The sequence below is a fragment of the Larimichthys crocea genome, chromosome VIII, assembly GCF_000972845.2.
Source record: "Larimichthys crocea isolate SSNF chromosome VIII, L_crocea_2.0, whole genome shotgun sequence".
Classification (NCBI taxonomy): Eukaryota; Metazoa; Chordata; class Actinopteri; family Sciaenidae; genus Larimichthys; species Larimichthys crocea.
In genome coordinates this window covers 25,167,908-25,183,107 of record NC_040018.1, presented here as the reverse complement: position 1 = coordinate 25,183,107, position 15,200 = coordinate 25,167,908, and the positions used below count along the sequence as shown (strand labels likewise).

At 38.9% G+C, this 15,200-nt stretch overlaps 1 protein-coding gene across 3 annotated transcripts in view; it reads right to left on the bottom strand.

Moving 5' to 3' along the window:
* Positions 1–15,200, bottom strand: part of phkb (phosphorylase kinase, beta) — an 88,753-nt gene that overhangs the window by 73,006 nt on the left and 547 nt on the right. For 2 of the 3 annotated variants that reach the window (XM_010731956.3, XM_010731950.3), the window contains exons 2-3: positions 13,183–13,269; positions 2,255–2,393 (exon numbers count right to left, since the gene is read on the bottom strand). In XM_010731956.3, coding sequence (XP_010730258.2) covers positions 2,255–2,393; positions 13,183–13,269 — 226 coding nt within the window. Of the gene's footprint in view, positions 1–2,254; positions 2,394–13,182; positions 13,270–14,557; positions 14,666–15,200 lie in introns of all 3 variants that reach the window. The other variant, XM_010731963.3, reaches the window with a different exon arrangement.

The following is a 15,200-nucleotide window of genomic DNA, read 5'->3' as shown; positions in this document are numbered from 1 at the left end:
TGTGTCTCGATTTTTTGTGTTTTTATGTGGAACCTAGGAATAATAGTTGTTACCTGGGTAGAAGCTAACAGGGATCCGAAAACACAAATAAGCAATTCATCAGTGCCATTCAAAGGTCGCAAAAAGAAAATCAATGTGCAATCGGTAAACCTTTTAGAAAAACTCATTGTTATACTTGCATCACAATAAAAGGTGACTAGTGTTCGTTGTGTAGTTTCAAGAGTGTAATCTTTGTTAGATACCACTGAGAGGTCAATCAATTATGGTTGTAGTGACCACAGCTGGAGTCAGCACATTCCTGGTCGGGCAGCACAAAGGTCATGCAAATAATGACTTTGGGTATCAACACCTTTCCTCTGAGAGGAAGCTTGTTCTAAACTTCAGCTGTACACGGTACATTAATCACACTGTCTTTTAGATGTGACCCTCCATGTCAAAACTGACTGCAGCCAGAGGATACAGCAGGCAGCTTTTCATCTAACAGCGGTTTTTATTGGGCATTCATTATCTGACTACAATATTCAACAATGTAATATGCATGAGGTGATCCAACACTGACGGGCAAGGTGGTGGAAAAAACATATCATGTCTACTTAGAATAGGAGTTTGTGGCAAATTAAAGTGCCAGTCTAGTCACTGAATCTTACACACATATTCGAATACACACACACACACACAGCAGCTGGGTGTGAAGTAAGTAATGGCACTAGCCAAGCCTGTCAGATGAGAATTATCTTAATTAAATCCCAGTGACAATTCTAATAGGAGGCAGCCATGACTGATGACTAGGATCTGCCGCTGGTCACATCACTGCAGTACACTCTATTTTTACCCCTCTCTTTCCATGTCTTTCCCCTCTATCTAATTTCTTCACTCAGTCTTTCTGTCCATCTCCCATTTCTTCTCCCGGTCTCTTATCTCTCAAGTTCGCTTGATCTCTCCCTTTGCCCACCTCACTCTCTAATTCTCTCCATATCTCCTCCTTTACCATCTTCCCTCCTACTCTCCATCTCCATCCTCCCGATCTTTCTCTCTCTCACTCTCTACATCATTCTTTCCATCCTCTCTCCTCTCTCTTTCTGTCCTATTACAGGCTCATTTCTTGGAAGTGCTCTTTTCCCTAGAAACTAATCACTGAAGAATGCAGGCATCAAGTACAGGGATGGTTGATAAAAGAGTTTGGGCCCTTTAGACGTTTCTCGGTGAAATTCTAAAGTGTTCTCCTTGAATCAATAATCCCTTTGTGTTTATAAAGCGAAGCCTTCGAATGACAGAGGCAGATTAGAGATCAAGGTCAGTAAGCGTGAAACAGAAGAGAGTGGAACAAAACCAAAAGTCAAAGAAGAAGGGATCCAGGCGGCAGAAAGCTGTGAAACAGTAAGTAAACGTATGTAACAAAGGATTATTGGCCTGTTCTGCACATAATGGTCTATAAACAGACTATAATTCATCTAGCCATCCATTTTACAGCACTTATGCTGTAGTATTGGACAAATGTAATACATTCTCTGATTATTGGGTGTCTCTCTCACAAACCTCTGCTGCAACTTTTATAAAAAAAATAAAATAAAAAAATACATTCATCGTATTACCCTAATAGCTTGAAATCTGCTGGATTTGTCTAAGGGACTTCATATGTTGTTTATGGTTCACTTGCATATTCACACAAAATGACTTAATTACCTTTTACTGTACGTAACACTGCACAAGCTGTCAGTGGAATATTGGCCCCAAGGGCTTCTGAAGCCGACGAGCACATCATTAACGAAATACATAAGTCTTCAGGGTCACAAGTTATGTTTAGGAAAAAAAAAAAAATCAATTCATGACCAGAAAAAAACACTGTTCTCGTTCTTATCAGAATATTTACTAATGTTAGTGGCTCTGTGCTGTTCTCTACTGAATTTGAGTATGATTAGCAACCACAGCCAAAACATGCTGCTCACCAGTTGCACTGGACAATCAATGAATAAAATCTGAGGTGGTAAATCTGCCATTACCATTGTAAACTACTGTATGTGTGCCAAGTGGGAATGGAAAGCTTGACAGGCGAGGAACAAGAGTGTAGCTACGTCAATGGTCAATTTGATTTGTTAGCGTTTCAAAAGTGTGATTGTTTTTTCATGCTTTCACTCAGGGCTGGTGAAGCAAAAAAAAAGTTGCTTAGTGCAGCTTCAAAATACATTCAAAATTCAAAACATATCCGGCACAGTTTATCTGTGAGTGTGCATTTGTGTGTTCTGTGTGTACTAACCGGTAGGCCAAAGCCAGGGCCCAGGCACCAGCAGCACAGTACAGAGAGTCCCGGACCTTGGCCTCCTTGCAGGTGGAGCATGTTTTGACCGGGAAAAGGCCAGTGGTGGGACTCTGGTAGTTCAGAATGGTTTCCTTGACTAGATAAAGACAGACAGAGAGAGAGAGAGAGAGAGAGAGAGAAACAGCAGTGAGTGACGCAACGATTCTTGCAAAACTGGCAATGTTGTCATTATGTACTCACAGCCACATTAGTTGGAACACCGGTTTCTAAAAAGGTCTCTGTCACACACACAAAGCCAGCCTAGCACTGCTCCTTTAGGCTCCTTTAGCCTTTTACAAAGCAAATCTGCACTTTATACAGTCTTTATGCAGCTAGCACAGCTTAAAATGTCCAAAAGACTGACATTTACATTAATTCCTAGTCTATGCAAAGAATGGTGTTTTTAGGAGTAGCGTCACTCCAATCAAACCAACATCAATTTCTACCAGATACATTTGTAATCCAGTTTTTAAAACCTGTTTATGTGTCAGAACCACTGTGGAGTCACTTCACAGCTTTGCTGTATCAGCTACCAAAGGTACCACCAGCTCACAGTCAGACAAGAGTCATTCAGTCATGATCTAACATGCATTTTCTGTACGTCCGTTCTTTTTTTCCCCCCACAGGCTTGTCTGCATTTGTGAAGTATTGATATATAATATTCATCCAGCTCCTGGAGCAGCTTCACAACACTCATCTGCTGGGAATGCCCGACCCATGACCTTCCCCAGGCTGTGCAGCGGTTGTCAGTGCCTCATCCATTACTCTGGGTTCCTCATATGCATATCCTGCCTCTAATACATTAAATTAAACCAAATTAAATTATGTTAAATTAAACTCAAAAAAAGGTTGGTTAAATGATGATAATGATGGGGGTTTTTTTTCGTCTTTTTTGAAGAAAGTAAGCAAAAGTTAAAGCAATAAAATCACTTGAAAGGGAGCTCCTTTAATTTGTGTTATGTAGACATTTTTACACTGCGCAGTGTGACAACAGATGCATGCTATTCAAGTCGACCAACGTGTGAACCATGACATGGGAAGTGCGAATGGCTGCTACAGTAGAGACAAGCCATAATCATTTGGACTCATGATGCCATTTTTTCTGTTCATTTCAAAGTTTTACAAGACAGACTGCTGTGCAAGCTGCCTTGGTCTGTGTTTTGTGCACATACTTCACTTCCAGTTACACACTTAACTTTGACTCATATAAGGCTAAACAGATATAGACATTATTCACATTGGGTGTAAACTCAGTGGAGTGATATCAGGTATTTAGGGATCTAAACTAGAGAACTTCCATTAACACTCACATAACATTGCAGTGCAGTGTTTCTTTACTTCTGCACCACCATCAGAGTGGAAATTACCCAAGTAAACTTCCCCATGAGTTGCATGTTTGTACCTCAGACACTTTAACCCAACATTTTGCTCCTTGAAAGTTGCCTGAGAAGAAAAATCACCATAAATCTAAACATACTGTACATTGATTTCTCCTTCTACCTTTTTTTTGTATTAAAGGCTGTTGGAGGACATACAGTAGAGAGCACTACTTTCCCTTACAGCATGAATGTGAATCAGCAGATTGTAGATATGCTGAGGCGACTTTGTGTTAGTTTTAATCGAAATTTGCACATCTCTCTGTGTAATCATCTTCCGCTGTTACTTCCTGTCTGAAGTCTTTGTCATGCACATAAGTACTTGTAAAAGGCCGATTAGAAACTCAGTTATGGCATACAAGAAATCTGCGTTCTCCGGGAGAAATCCAGCTGGGAAAAGCAGATCTCTCTTATCCCCTACTCTTATTACAGAAACCATTTCTATGAAATTGGATTGCAATGAAAATTGGTTCATGTCCTGCTCAGGGTGAATTTTAATAACTTCCCCCGACTTTTCATCTGGTGCTATCATCAGGTCAAAGTTCTGATTTATCTACAACTTTGGAGTACGTCTGCAAAACCAATAACACACATATCACATTAGGATTCATCTCAAAGTGCAGTACAGCCATATATAAGGCTGCTACCCCAGCTACAGAGTTCTAGTTTTGTTAATAATTTTGCAGTTTATGCCCTAACCCTCTTCTTCTCCTTTGTTTTCTGATGTATATCGCAAAAAACATGATTAAATGTATAAACAGCTGGTTGTTGGTTTTGGAATTCATTACAACACTTTTTTTTGTTCCAATTAGGAACTGTCTGCTACTAATTTGGTAATGTGCAGGTTGAAGGATGTTTAGATTTTTAAGTTAAAAAACTGCTATACAAAGCAGTGGTTATTCGGTGTATGATAAATATCGACATCATATAACTAAAAACATGTTTTTCAACCAAACTGAGCACAGTTGTCTTGACTAATGCCTGAAAATCACCAAATCAATACTTACTGGGAAGTCAGGGCAACAGCAAAATACATTTAAATCCCTAACGTACAGTGCCAGCATTAAGCACTGTAAAGGGAAAGCACCAAAATCTATAATTTATTTTTGTGTTACCAGAACGAATGGGAAGCTCTATGACCAAGGATATTTCTTTAGAAATACGGGAGCTATTTCTCAGCTGGGGTACGTGACTGCGAAAGTCTAACTGCACTAAATGGACGAGAGAAGATAAACTAAGATGGTTCAAGTTCACCTAAGTTCATGCTCAGCATTAGTTACTGAGGACAGAACAACAGATGAAAGCTCTTAATACGAACAGATCGTAGCCCTCCAATAATATATGCTGAAATATTACATACTCAAACAGAAAGCCTCCGGGAAAGTAATTTATCTGTTTCATACACTCACAGTGGCACACACCCACACACCCACCCAGGCACACACACATACATCCTCCTCTCCTGCAGAGGTCCCCTCACTGATGACTAATCTGTCTGGAGGGATCACTTCATTTTTCATCAGAACATTATGCCGGTGCAAATGAAGGGGGCATCCATTCTGCACTGTCGTTTGTTACAGAGCAAAAGAGATATGGAGGGGAAGAGAATGATAGAAAGAGATATGGAAGGAGACAAAGATGAGGGGAAGAGAGACAGAGAAGAGGAAAACAAGGGCATGCATGTATCGATGTGATCTGTGTGTAAAAAGAGTGAAAGTAATTGGAACTGGGAGAGAGACAGGAGGGCGGGAATGTCAGTCTGTCTGCGTATGTGTGTTTCTGTGCGTGTTGGTTGATTGAATGCGACAGTCAAATTGGCAGTCAGAGGAGGTTCATGGGGTGAATTAGGCAGGATATTAATAAACCTCCCAGGTACTTTACCTCCAAGTATCAAACGAATTAAGTCCACACTAACATGCTTGCACACGCAAAAACACAGGCTGTATTACTGTATGTAATACTAGACTGTGTTTGTGAGCTATAAAGTACAAAGACAAATATCCTTAGTGATTTATCCATTTTTGTGCCTTTGTGAGGACACTTGGTCTCAGCATAGAGTAAATTAAGTGTAAAGACAAATGCACACAATTCAGACACACATGCACGCACACACACACACACACACATACACACACAGCAGTCCCCTCCAGATCCATCTGAATTGTTAAACAGTAATAGGACAGTGCCTTTGGGTATAGGCTAATTTTGACTGCAGCTAAATTAGTGGTAGAATGTGAAAGGCTGGAAGATGTATTGGTCATTACACTCACCAGAAACAAGTGTATCACACACTGGTTTACCTCGTAGCGCTATCTATCTTGTTAATGACAAACACATGAAGAAACTGTGGTCGATAAATATAATATCTGCTCTACAGAGCTAAATCTGTCATGACAGTATGTGGGGGCTTCTTATTTTCTGATTGTATATTATGTTCATCGAAGTATTTAAGGTTACTTGTTCCTATATAAAGCTCATGAAAATATCTTTAATTTCTTCTGCCAAAAATTACACAATCACACATTTACACAATGAATAATTGGCTCAAGTTTATCTCTGTAAATAAATATTGCCCATCATTGGATGATAATGTTTCAACAAAGGGACCTATAAAATATATACGATAGGCCTTTAAAAAAAAAAAAGAAATCAATAAATGAGACAGTGATGATAAGTATGCATGTACTTTTTTGGAGTTACTGTAGAAATCATTAATTTTCTAAACTACAATTTTTTCATCTACTATAACTCAGTTCAATACAGTAATCTATATGAAGCTCAGAGGTTGAAAAAAAATCGATCTTTACAAGATTACAAGTATTTATGTCAAATGTATTTCACAAAAAAAGGATTAAATGAGTTCAGGTCCTCTGATACCGCTCGATTGGAAATCAAGGACTCAAGGTTTCATCTTGTGCAAAACAGAGCTTAGGAAGTCATCACTAGATGCAGAATATAAAAGATGAGAGTGCTGAACAGTGTTCATTCTCACACTCCCAAGTTTCTCTGGATGCAAATCAACTGTTGTTGGGAGTTTTCTGCCTAGCCATCCATCAAACTAATGTCCCACTAAATCAGCAGCTAATGTCTCAGACGCACACAGTCTGCTCTTTTACAATGGGCCATTTCACTTCACCGACAGGGTGGAGAAAATGAGAGAAGATGATGAGAAAGAAAGAAAAAAAAAACACAGGGAGATTGAAAAGACAAAACAAATAAGAGAGAGGGAAGATAGAAAGACTAAGATGATATCTGTACAGTTGCGCAGCAGATGCTCCAGAAAAGAATGGAAATAACTGTGATACTCATCGCTCATGCCAGTCTTAACTGCTGTCTTCATGCTGATGCTGTCATAATGTTTCCTGCAATATAACTGTGACATGAGTTACTATTGAATGAAAAACTAATGCAATAGCCACAAAAACACACTTGTTTCAAGCCACAGAAATGCTGACGGAGTAGAGACAGCTAACAGAGTTTTTTTTTTATTTTATTTTTTTTATAAAGGGATAGTTTATCATTTGGAGAAATATGCTGATTTTCTTTCTTTCTGAGAGTGAGATGAGAAGATCAATATCAATCTCTAGCTGTAAGCTAAAGTCAAGAGATGATGTTTAGCCTAGTTTATTAAAAAGAAATACTTACAGCATGTACAGTAAGTCCATCTAAAACTGCAAATTATGTTTTATAATTCTATTTGTCTTTGGATTAAACCATTTTTTGTTTTTTTTTTTCACTTCGGATAAATTAATAATTAGTAATTTGCACATTTTAGTGCAGTCCACAGGACGTTTAACTCCAGCAGTGGCCTTTTAAGTGCTAAAAATAATTTACTGGGTTTTTTTCCCCCTTTGCAGTCCACTTGTATTAACCCCATTGCATTAATTTTAAAATATTTTCAGTAATTGCACATTTTCAATAATTATGCAAAAGTGCACTTCAACACACCGTTTAACATACAACTGGTTATCTTGATATGTGTATATTCTGTTCTGTAACAAAAAGAGGATCAAAGCTGTCATTTTGCATTACATGTTGAGAGACAAGTCCGGGTGATCACAGGTAATCGAGCCACGCTGCACCTCAATGATTAAACATGACAGGAGGACAGAGTAAATAGGTGGTACCTTTGGTAGATACAGTATATAGTAGAAAACCTACGAAATAAATAAAGCAACTCAGATTATTTTACTAGCTAACTGTTCAACTATAGAAATGGTATTTGTGAATATTGTTCTCTCAGGTGCTGTAACACCTGATGACAGTGGTTAGTTCAAAAACATAACAGACTGACATCAACTGTCATGACCTCGCTGACCACTCCAAAAGGTGAGGCTGAGAGTGTGAGAAAGTAAAAGAGGTAAAAATGGAAAACAAAGTGAAAAAACACAGCCCAGATAACCTTATGTTCTGGCAACAAGTTCATAATGACTATAAAAAAGAAAAGAAAGTAAAATGTGTTTTCTCCGTTCCTTAATCGGTGTGAGCCAGACGGCAGAGCGATAGTGCCTTCTGCCTCCAGTGTTATCAGGAAGCTGAGTCAATGGAGCGTGGCCACATTGCCACATAAATAATAAACCATAGAGAGGTGAGGGGATAGAAGGGGAAAGACGAAGGGAGAAAAAAAGAAAGAGAGAGAGACGATGGAGTGATGAACAATGAGAGATTAAAGTAAACGTTCCCCTGGTATTCTCTTCTCGATAACGGAAAACAAGTCCTCAACATAAGCTTAAGATCGCTGGGGGCGGCTTTGCCACAAAACAGCAAAAAAAAAAAAAAAGAAAGAGAAAGAAAGAAAAAATGTAACTAGTTTGATTTGTCATTGTCACCCCAACTTCACCCCTCTCCATCCCTTTTCCTCCCCACCACTGAAAGAAAGCAGGTATATTGGCAGGCAGGTCTGTGTGGCTGCGATAACAATGTTGGCTTTGTTCCTCCCTAGAATTGGACAAGCGCTTCCATCCGCCACCCCAACACAACAATTAAACAAGCCCAATGTTCAACGCCGCTTGCCGACATACTGCAGTCTGGCGGAGGCTTTTCTCCGTAAATCTATGGGGTTTCAACGCAGCTGATGCTGGAGGCTATGCTGTGCTCGCTGATAGCAGCAAATCAGTTCCAACTGAGAGCTACACCTGTTGCACATTGAGCTCTGCTCATTGTCTTCTGTCAAACACGCATACACATGCAGCCTAATAAATACCAGCAACCATACACAGACGACAAATAACACACACAGATTGACAGAGGAGCACACACACACACACACATGAGCTTCCCTGTCTTCATCAGGGCGGACCAATGGGCTGTGTCGTATCTTCCAGAAGAGTGTTCATGTGAAAAAACGGTGCATCCAGCCCAGAACAGACGCTTTCACACGTTGACAATCCCCCAACCCACACCTGGGTTAAAAGGCAGTCACCCTTCGCTTTACTCGGTTTAAATTGTAGAATGAAACATGAGGATACACAAATATAACAGCTTACAGCTGGGAAATGCTGCAGTCTTAAGTAAATCCACTGCCTGAGCCAAATCCTCACCTAAAGCTGTGATTTGTCTGTTTGTAAAAATAAATGTTATTTTCTTTCCTCTATCCACGGTCCCTGTGAAATTGACATCAGTCTGACAGTATGTTCTATGTATTATAGATACTGTGACTTAAATATCATAAACATCGGTCAACATAAAAAGCTTTTCTGCAATATAAAGGTCGTATATATGAACACTGTATTTTGAGGAAACACTATATATACTGAGGGATGGATGAAATGGAATATTTTTTTAGACCGAGACAACTCTAGGTGACAGGTTCATCCGAAAATGGCAACTTTATATACACATCATCTGTCAGAGGTGTTCCTTAAATGAACTCATCACATACATTACTACAATATTGATACAAGTCAATATCAAACCTCAACCCAACTTGATGCAGACTTTGTTGGGTAAAATGTGTGTCTAGATAGTGATAATCAAACTAACGTCAGCCTGGTGTGTGACTGGCAGTGCAGCAATCATTTTTTTCCTTTCACATTTCCATCTGCTTGTGAGTGACTGAGCCATCTCTCGGCTTTTACCACTCTTAAAAGATTTCTTTTTTTTTCTCCAGCTATTGAGAAGTGCTGCGCTGCATGATTGCCACAAGTTTCCTCCGGCGCCCTGAAGCCTAGTTTAAAGGCAGTTTTAGGTGCACTTCTGCCAATTTGAACCTGGAAAAATGCCAATTTAGGTCACCTTTAAAAAAGCTCTTAGTCCAAGGTCACAACAAAGAGAAAGTCATGCTTCTTTTTTGTATTTTGTGTTATCAATTTGATAAATAACAGCACGGCGTACCAGCAATTCTAAATGCAGGTACGTTTTTCAGATTTTAACACACAGCACACAACTGTTGGCAAATCTGGACATACCTTATAAAAAGCGCATGATGATTATCAATGGTCTTGAAATGTACAATGTACTAAAAGCTCAGAAATTCCTGCTAAGAGCATCGCGGCCAATGTTTGTTTGCTATAATGTAGAAAAGTATTTTTGTGTTACTTCAACTGTGAAAAGCCAACATTATGTCCACAGTGGCAAAATCACCACTGATCCTTGGGGACAGCATCTTGAACTGTATTACCACAATCTAACAGCCACACACAGCCTGAGGCAACACATGACACTACCTTCTGCACACTAAACTCAACTGTATCTGCTTAGAAGGAGTGCTGTGTTTGGCCTAACCACTCTGTCTGTTGTTCCCTGGCTCGACTTATATTGATTTTACTCTTCCACTCTTTAGCAAGACTTAAACCTTGTGAGTTATTAGTTGTTTTGTTTCACTTTGGGTGCATTTTGATCCACTCGTCTGATTAACAACCTACAGTAATCTGGTGTTGACACAGGAGGCCATTCTTGCAGCAGACATTTCAGTGTGTCAAACACAGGTGTAACTAAAAAGATTAATAATGGCTGCATTCAGTTTAGGTGTCACAGTGCCAGGGCCTTGCTATTGTGCATGCTGACTCACTAGCATGACTTACTGGCAAGTAGAACAGAGCCACATTAAGGCTATTAGTTATACCTGTGATTTTTATGAAACAAAGAGTGAAAAGCTTTGCCACGGGAAAGTCTGTCATTAAATAAATAGATCTATATTTGCAGTTGGTATACTGGCATTTTGACAGCAATTTGCCAACATTTCAAATTTAGTGTTTAACCTTCTGTCAGCTTAATGGCCCAGTCACACTGTCACTATTTCACACTGAATTCAACTTCTTTTTAACACAATCTTCACCTCGACTGTAAAAGCAACTTTTGACTGTTTGTATCTACAGGGCTGATATCAGTGAAGTCTGAAAGTGAGGATGCAGTGTGTTCAGCAGTGTGTTCAGCAATGTGTTCAGCAGTGTGTTCAGCAGTGTGTTCTGGGAGGTACCACTGGCTGGCACAGCGCTGCAGTCACAGCTGCAGGTAATTTAGTAATCAGTACTAATGTGTATTTATCTCTCCTGCAGCGAGGCGAGAGACTCCTTTACTGATTGCACATGCTGGAATCATCACCTGCATTGGGCTGCAGCGGCTATTCATAAATATATCGCCAAATTTATGTCCTTTCTTGGTTCTTGGTAATTACTAGTTAGTTTCAAACTAGTGTTTTTTTTTGTTTTGTTTTTTTTATGCGCTCATTCATGGAGAAATATGCATTTTAGGTATTAATGTGACTTTTAATGTTCTAACCTATGTTAAGTTTTGTGTTTTCTTGTGAAATGTATTTTATTTAAGATTTACATCATTACCAAACTGCATTTTAATCTAATATAGTATTGGGTGGGTATGTTGACCGTATTCTTTTACACGTCATACTATTAGCATCACTCCACCATCTCTCTCCAAAATTGCATGTCTATGCCTTGTACTGCATGTGTGTGTATCTGGGTTAAAATGCCTGTAAATAAAATATTCGCAATATTTGCAATTCTTCTTCTTCTTCTTCTTCAAGTGTTCGCTTTGTCAGTCAGATCCGTTAACTACACAGCAGTTACACCTGGTATTAAATGGACTTTTATATAGCACTTTTCTGATCTACGGACCACTCAAAGCTCTTTTACAACACTCGTCACATTCCCTCATTCACACACTGATGTGTTTGAATATAGCATTAATAATTGCAGAGGCTGCCAACTGCTCATCAAGAGCGATATCGCACTTCCTATCCAAAATGCTCACGATGATACACACACACACATGCACACCAACAGCACAGTCATCAGGAGTAATTTGAGGCTCAGTATCTTGCCTAAGGACACTCTCTGGTTTATAAGACGACCTGCTCTACTACCTGGACAACAGCCGCACACAGTATATCTCATTATTTAGTAAAAGCTCATCTCTGCAAACTAGTTTTTTACATGGTTCTATTTTGGTGATGCATAAATCCCCACTTAAATGCTAACATAATAAATAGGTAAAATTATTGGTCGGTTGGTAAACAAGTTGGTTCCTGTGTTTTTTTTTTACGTGTTCTGACGTGTTAAAAAAATACTAAAACCATCAAGTACACATAAATCCTGTGCATGTATTTAGGACAAGGTAGAAATATTTTGTATCAGTAACTTGTTGAAAAACCTCAAACTAACCCGTAAGATTATTTAGTGCAGCACATCCCACGCAATCCCTCACTGGCGTCCCACTCACAAACACAACCAGCTGAGTTCAGTGGAGGGCCAAGCCAAACCAGGGCACCTTTGTATGGAATTAAATTCAGGTCACTGCATGCTGGGTAAATGTTTTTGCATTCGTAACACCTGGGAACCCTCATGCCTCACTTTTATCTGGCCAGCCAAGAACAGTTTCTCTCTGAACAATGCTTTATATCTGCACTATACCCAGAGCTTTAATTTGAAGATGCTGGAAATGACTAAGTCTTTACAGTTACATGTTTTAGAAAAGAAAATGATCATTTCCGGGAACACGGTATAAAGAACAGTTTTCTGTTTGACGTTATGGTGTTCAATCACACATACTGCACTTGGTAAAACTGCTGGTTTGGTGGTTCACAGCAGTGCCTTTTGTTTCAGATAGCTTTGCATATATACCCCTTAATATATACCCCATATATATCCCCTCTGCCAGTCTCACCACCATGGGGAGCAGAGCTTTCAGCCGCTCTGCTCCCCAGCTCTGGACCTCTTCACCCCCCCCGTCATAAGGAACATCAACTCACTCTCACAATTCAAGTCTGCACTTAAAACACAACTGTTTATAATAGCCTTTTCCATCTGATTCAATTGCATTGTCCTATTTTAACACGTTTTTAATGTTGTGTTCTTGTAAGTTGATAAACCTTTATGGTTCTTTTTGTTTGTTTCTGTTATTTGTTGTCTACTTATTTACTGTAAGGTGTCCTTGGGTGACAGAAAGGCTCCTATGAAATAAAATGTATCATTATTATTATTATTATTATTATTATTATACCTTAGGTGACCCCAGCCACAAGCTCTTGACATGTTTCCATAGTGATGGACTTACCAGCACTGTAGTAGCGGTCCAGCTTCTCCCATAGGGGCTCATCCTCACGATGCAGAATGGACAGCTTGAGAGGTTCATAGATGGATCCTGAGGAAGGACACAGCTGTTACACTCAAGCTTTACAAGTGTTACTGTTACTTCATATTGACCTCCAACACATTTGGCCTTAAAGTCTTTTAAAATAGGTCTCAGACCTATCCCCTCACCTTCATTAAAATGATGTCTAAAGGACTAAACTAGATAAAGTCTCATGGTTTCATCCTAGAGTTACATTGCTCAGTTTATTTACTCTTGACAAAATAGTCATTTTTCAATATGTAGATGAAAACAAATCTGCAGTTAGCAAAGGCTGGCGAATACCTTTTCATAGAATTTCCAATTTATTTCCAGCAGAGTAATATAAAAAAACAATAGACACATGCCATCAGTGCATGCTGTTTTTCACTGCATAACAAAAGGCTCAGCGCACAAAACAATATTCAGGCCCAGAGCTAAAAATTTAAATGCGTCTCGCCAACACATATTTGCTAACATTTTCCTCTGAGCTGAGAGAGAGCTGGGGTTTGAGGGAACCCCCCTATCTGTTAGACTTTCTCTATTTTCAGACACTTTTCACTTTGCTGAGATTTGCATTTTAATAGGTTTGACCTTGGGTCAATACCACAGGTACTGAAAAATTCACATTCTGGTTAAAATTAGCATAATTTCCATCATCTTAAAAGTTACAGGGGACAAAGCCAATCCATCTATTTTCAAAGATAACACTTAGAAACATAGAAAGATTCCAATGTTCATTTTTTTATGTTTAACATGAGATCAGACAAATGTGGGCAGTCATTGTTTGGCTGGTTTTAAATAATCTCATGACGAACTCCAATGATGCAGACCTTTAACACTGTTGCAGTACACTACAGGACTTCAGTAATACTGTACATTTATTTTATGTCACTTCCGGGTGGGTTGGGATTTTATGCTTACTGTGGAGGAACAAGCTAAACCAACATATGGCAACATAAGACGGAAGCTCAAGTGCGGCTTTCTTAAGTTTTGTTTTCTCATTGCCAATATTAATACTGTAATGATATTTGAGCCTCATAATCAGGAAATAAAGTAACTAGTATGAAACCAAATGTCATATGACAACTTCACCAAATCATTATTTCAAGATGATGAGAAAATCTATAAGTAATAAGCCTATTTATGATTTCCAGTTCACAACAAATTACAACTGTGATCACGAAATATTGATGTTGTGACTATAATAATATAATCTTCTCATGTCGAGATAACAACATGTTTTTTTTGTTGTTGTTTTTTTGTGATCTTCATGGGTGTCTTCTGTGTGTGGCTGTTTCCCTCTGCTGCCACTACTTACCGAGCCTGTCAACTTTCCGATGAGATCTTGCGAATGCAGCCACTGAAGCGGCCATTCTCAAAAGGTGAAATTAAGGCCAATCGTCTCTCTCTCAGCTAAATCACAAATCTACAGCAACTCACAGGAAGGAGTTAGTGGCACAGTAGTTAGATTTTAGACATGCGCAAATCAACAATAAATTACACCTTGGAGATTATGATCATGGACAGCATGCAAGGAATTACAATGTATTCGTTTAGGAATGAGTTACTTTGAAACCTTGAGAGATACAGAGTCATGATGAATATGCTGGTAATGTGAAAGAAGAAAAACTACAGAACTAAATAAAGATTATACTATACTAAAAAAGTATATACTGCTGTGTTAATACTACTGTCAAATGAAAATTGCTAGAACGGTTGCACCTTATTACATTTTGACCTAATGGAAAAGGCATAATATTTGCTCTAAGATATGCTTTTTGCGGAGACTTCAACATTATTATGACACTACTCGATGAGCTATGGAGTTATAGTGTTATGAAATCTATATTTATCACCAAAAAATGATTACTACTGGCTACAATCACTGTAGTCACTCTTATATGGATGTAGTGAGTGATGTGAGCGATAGTATGGTGTTTTTTCTCTGTTGTATCACTACA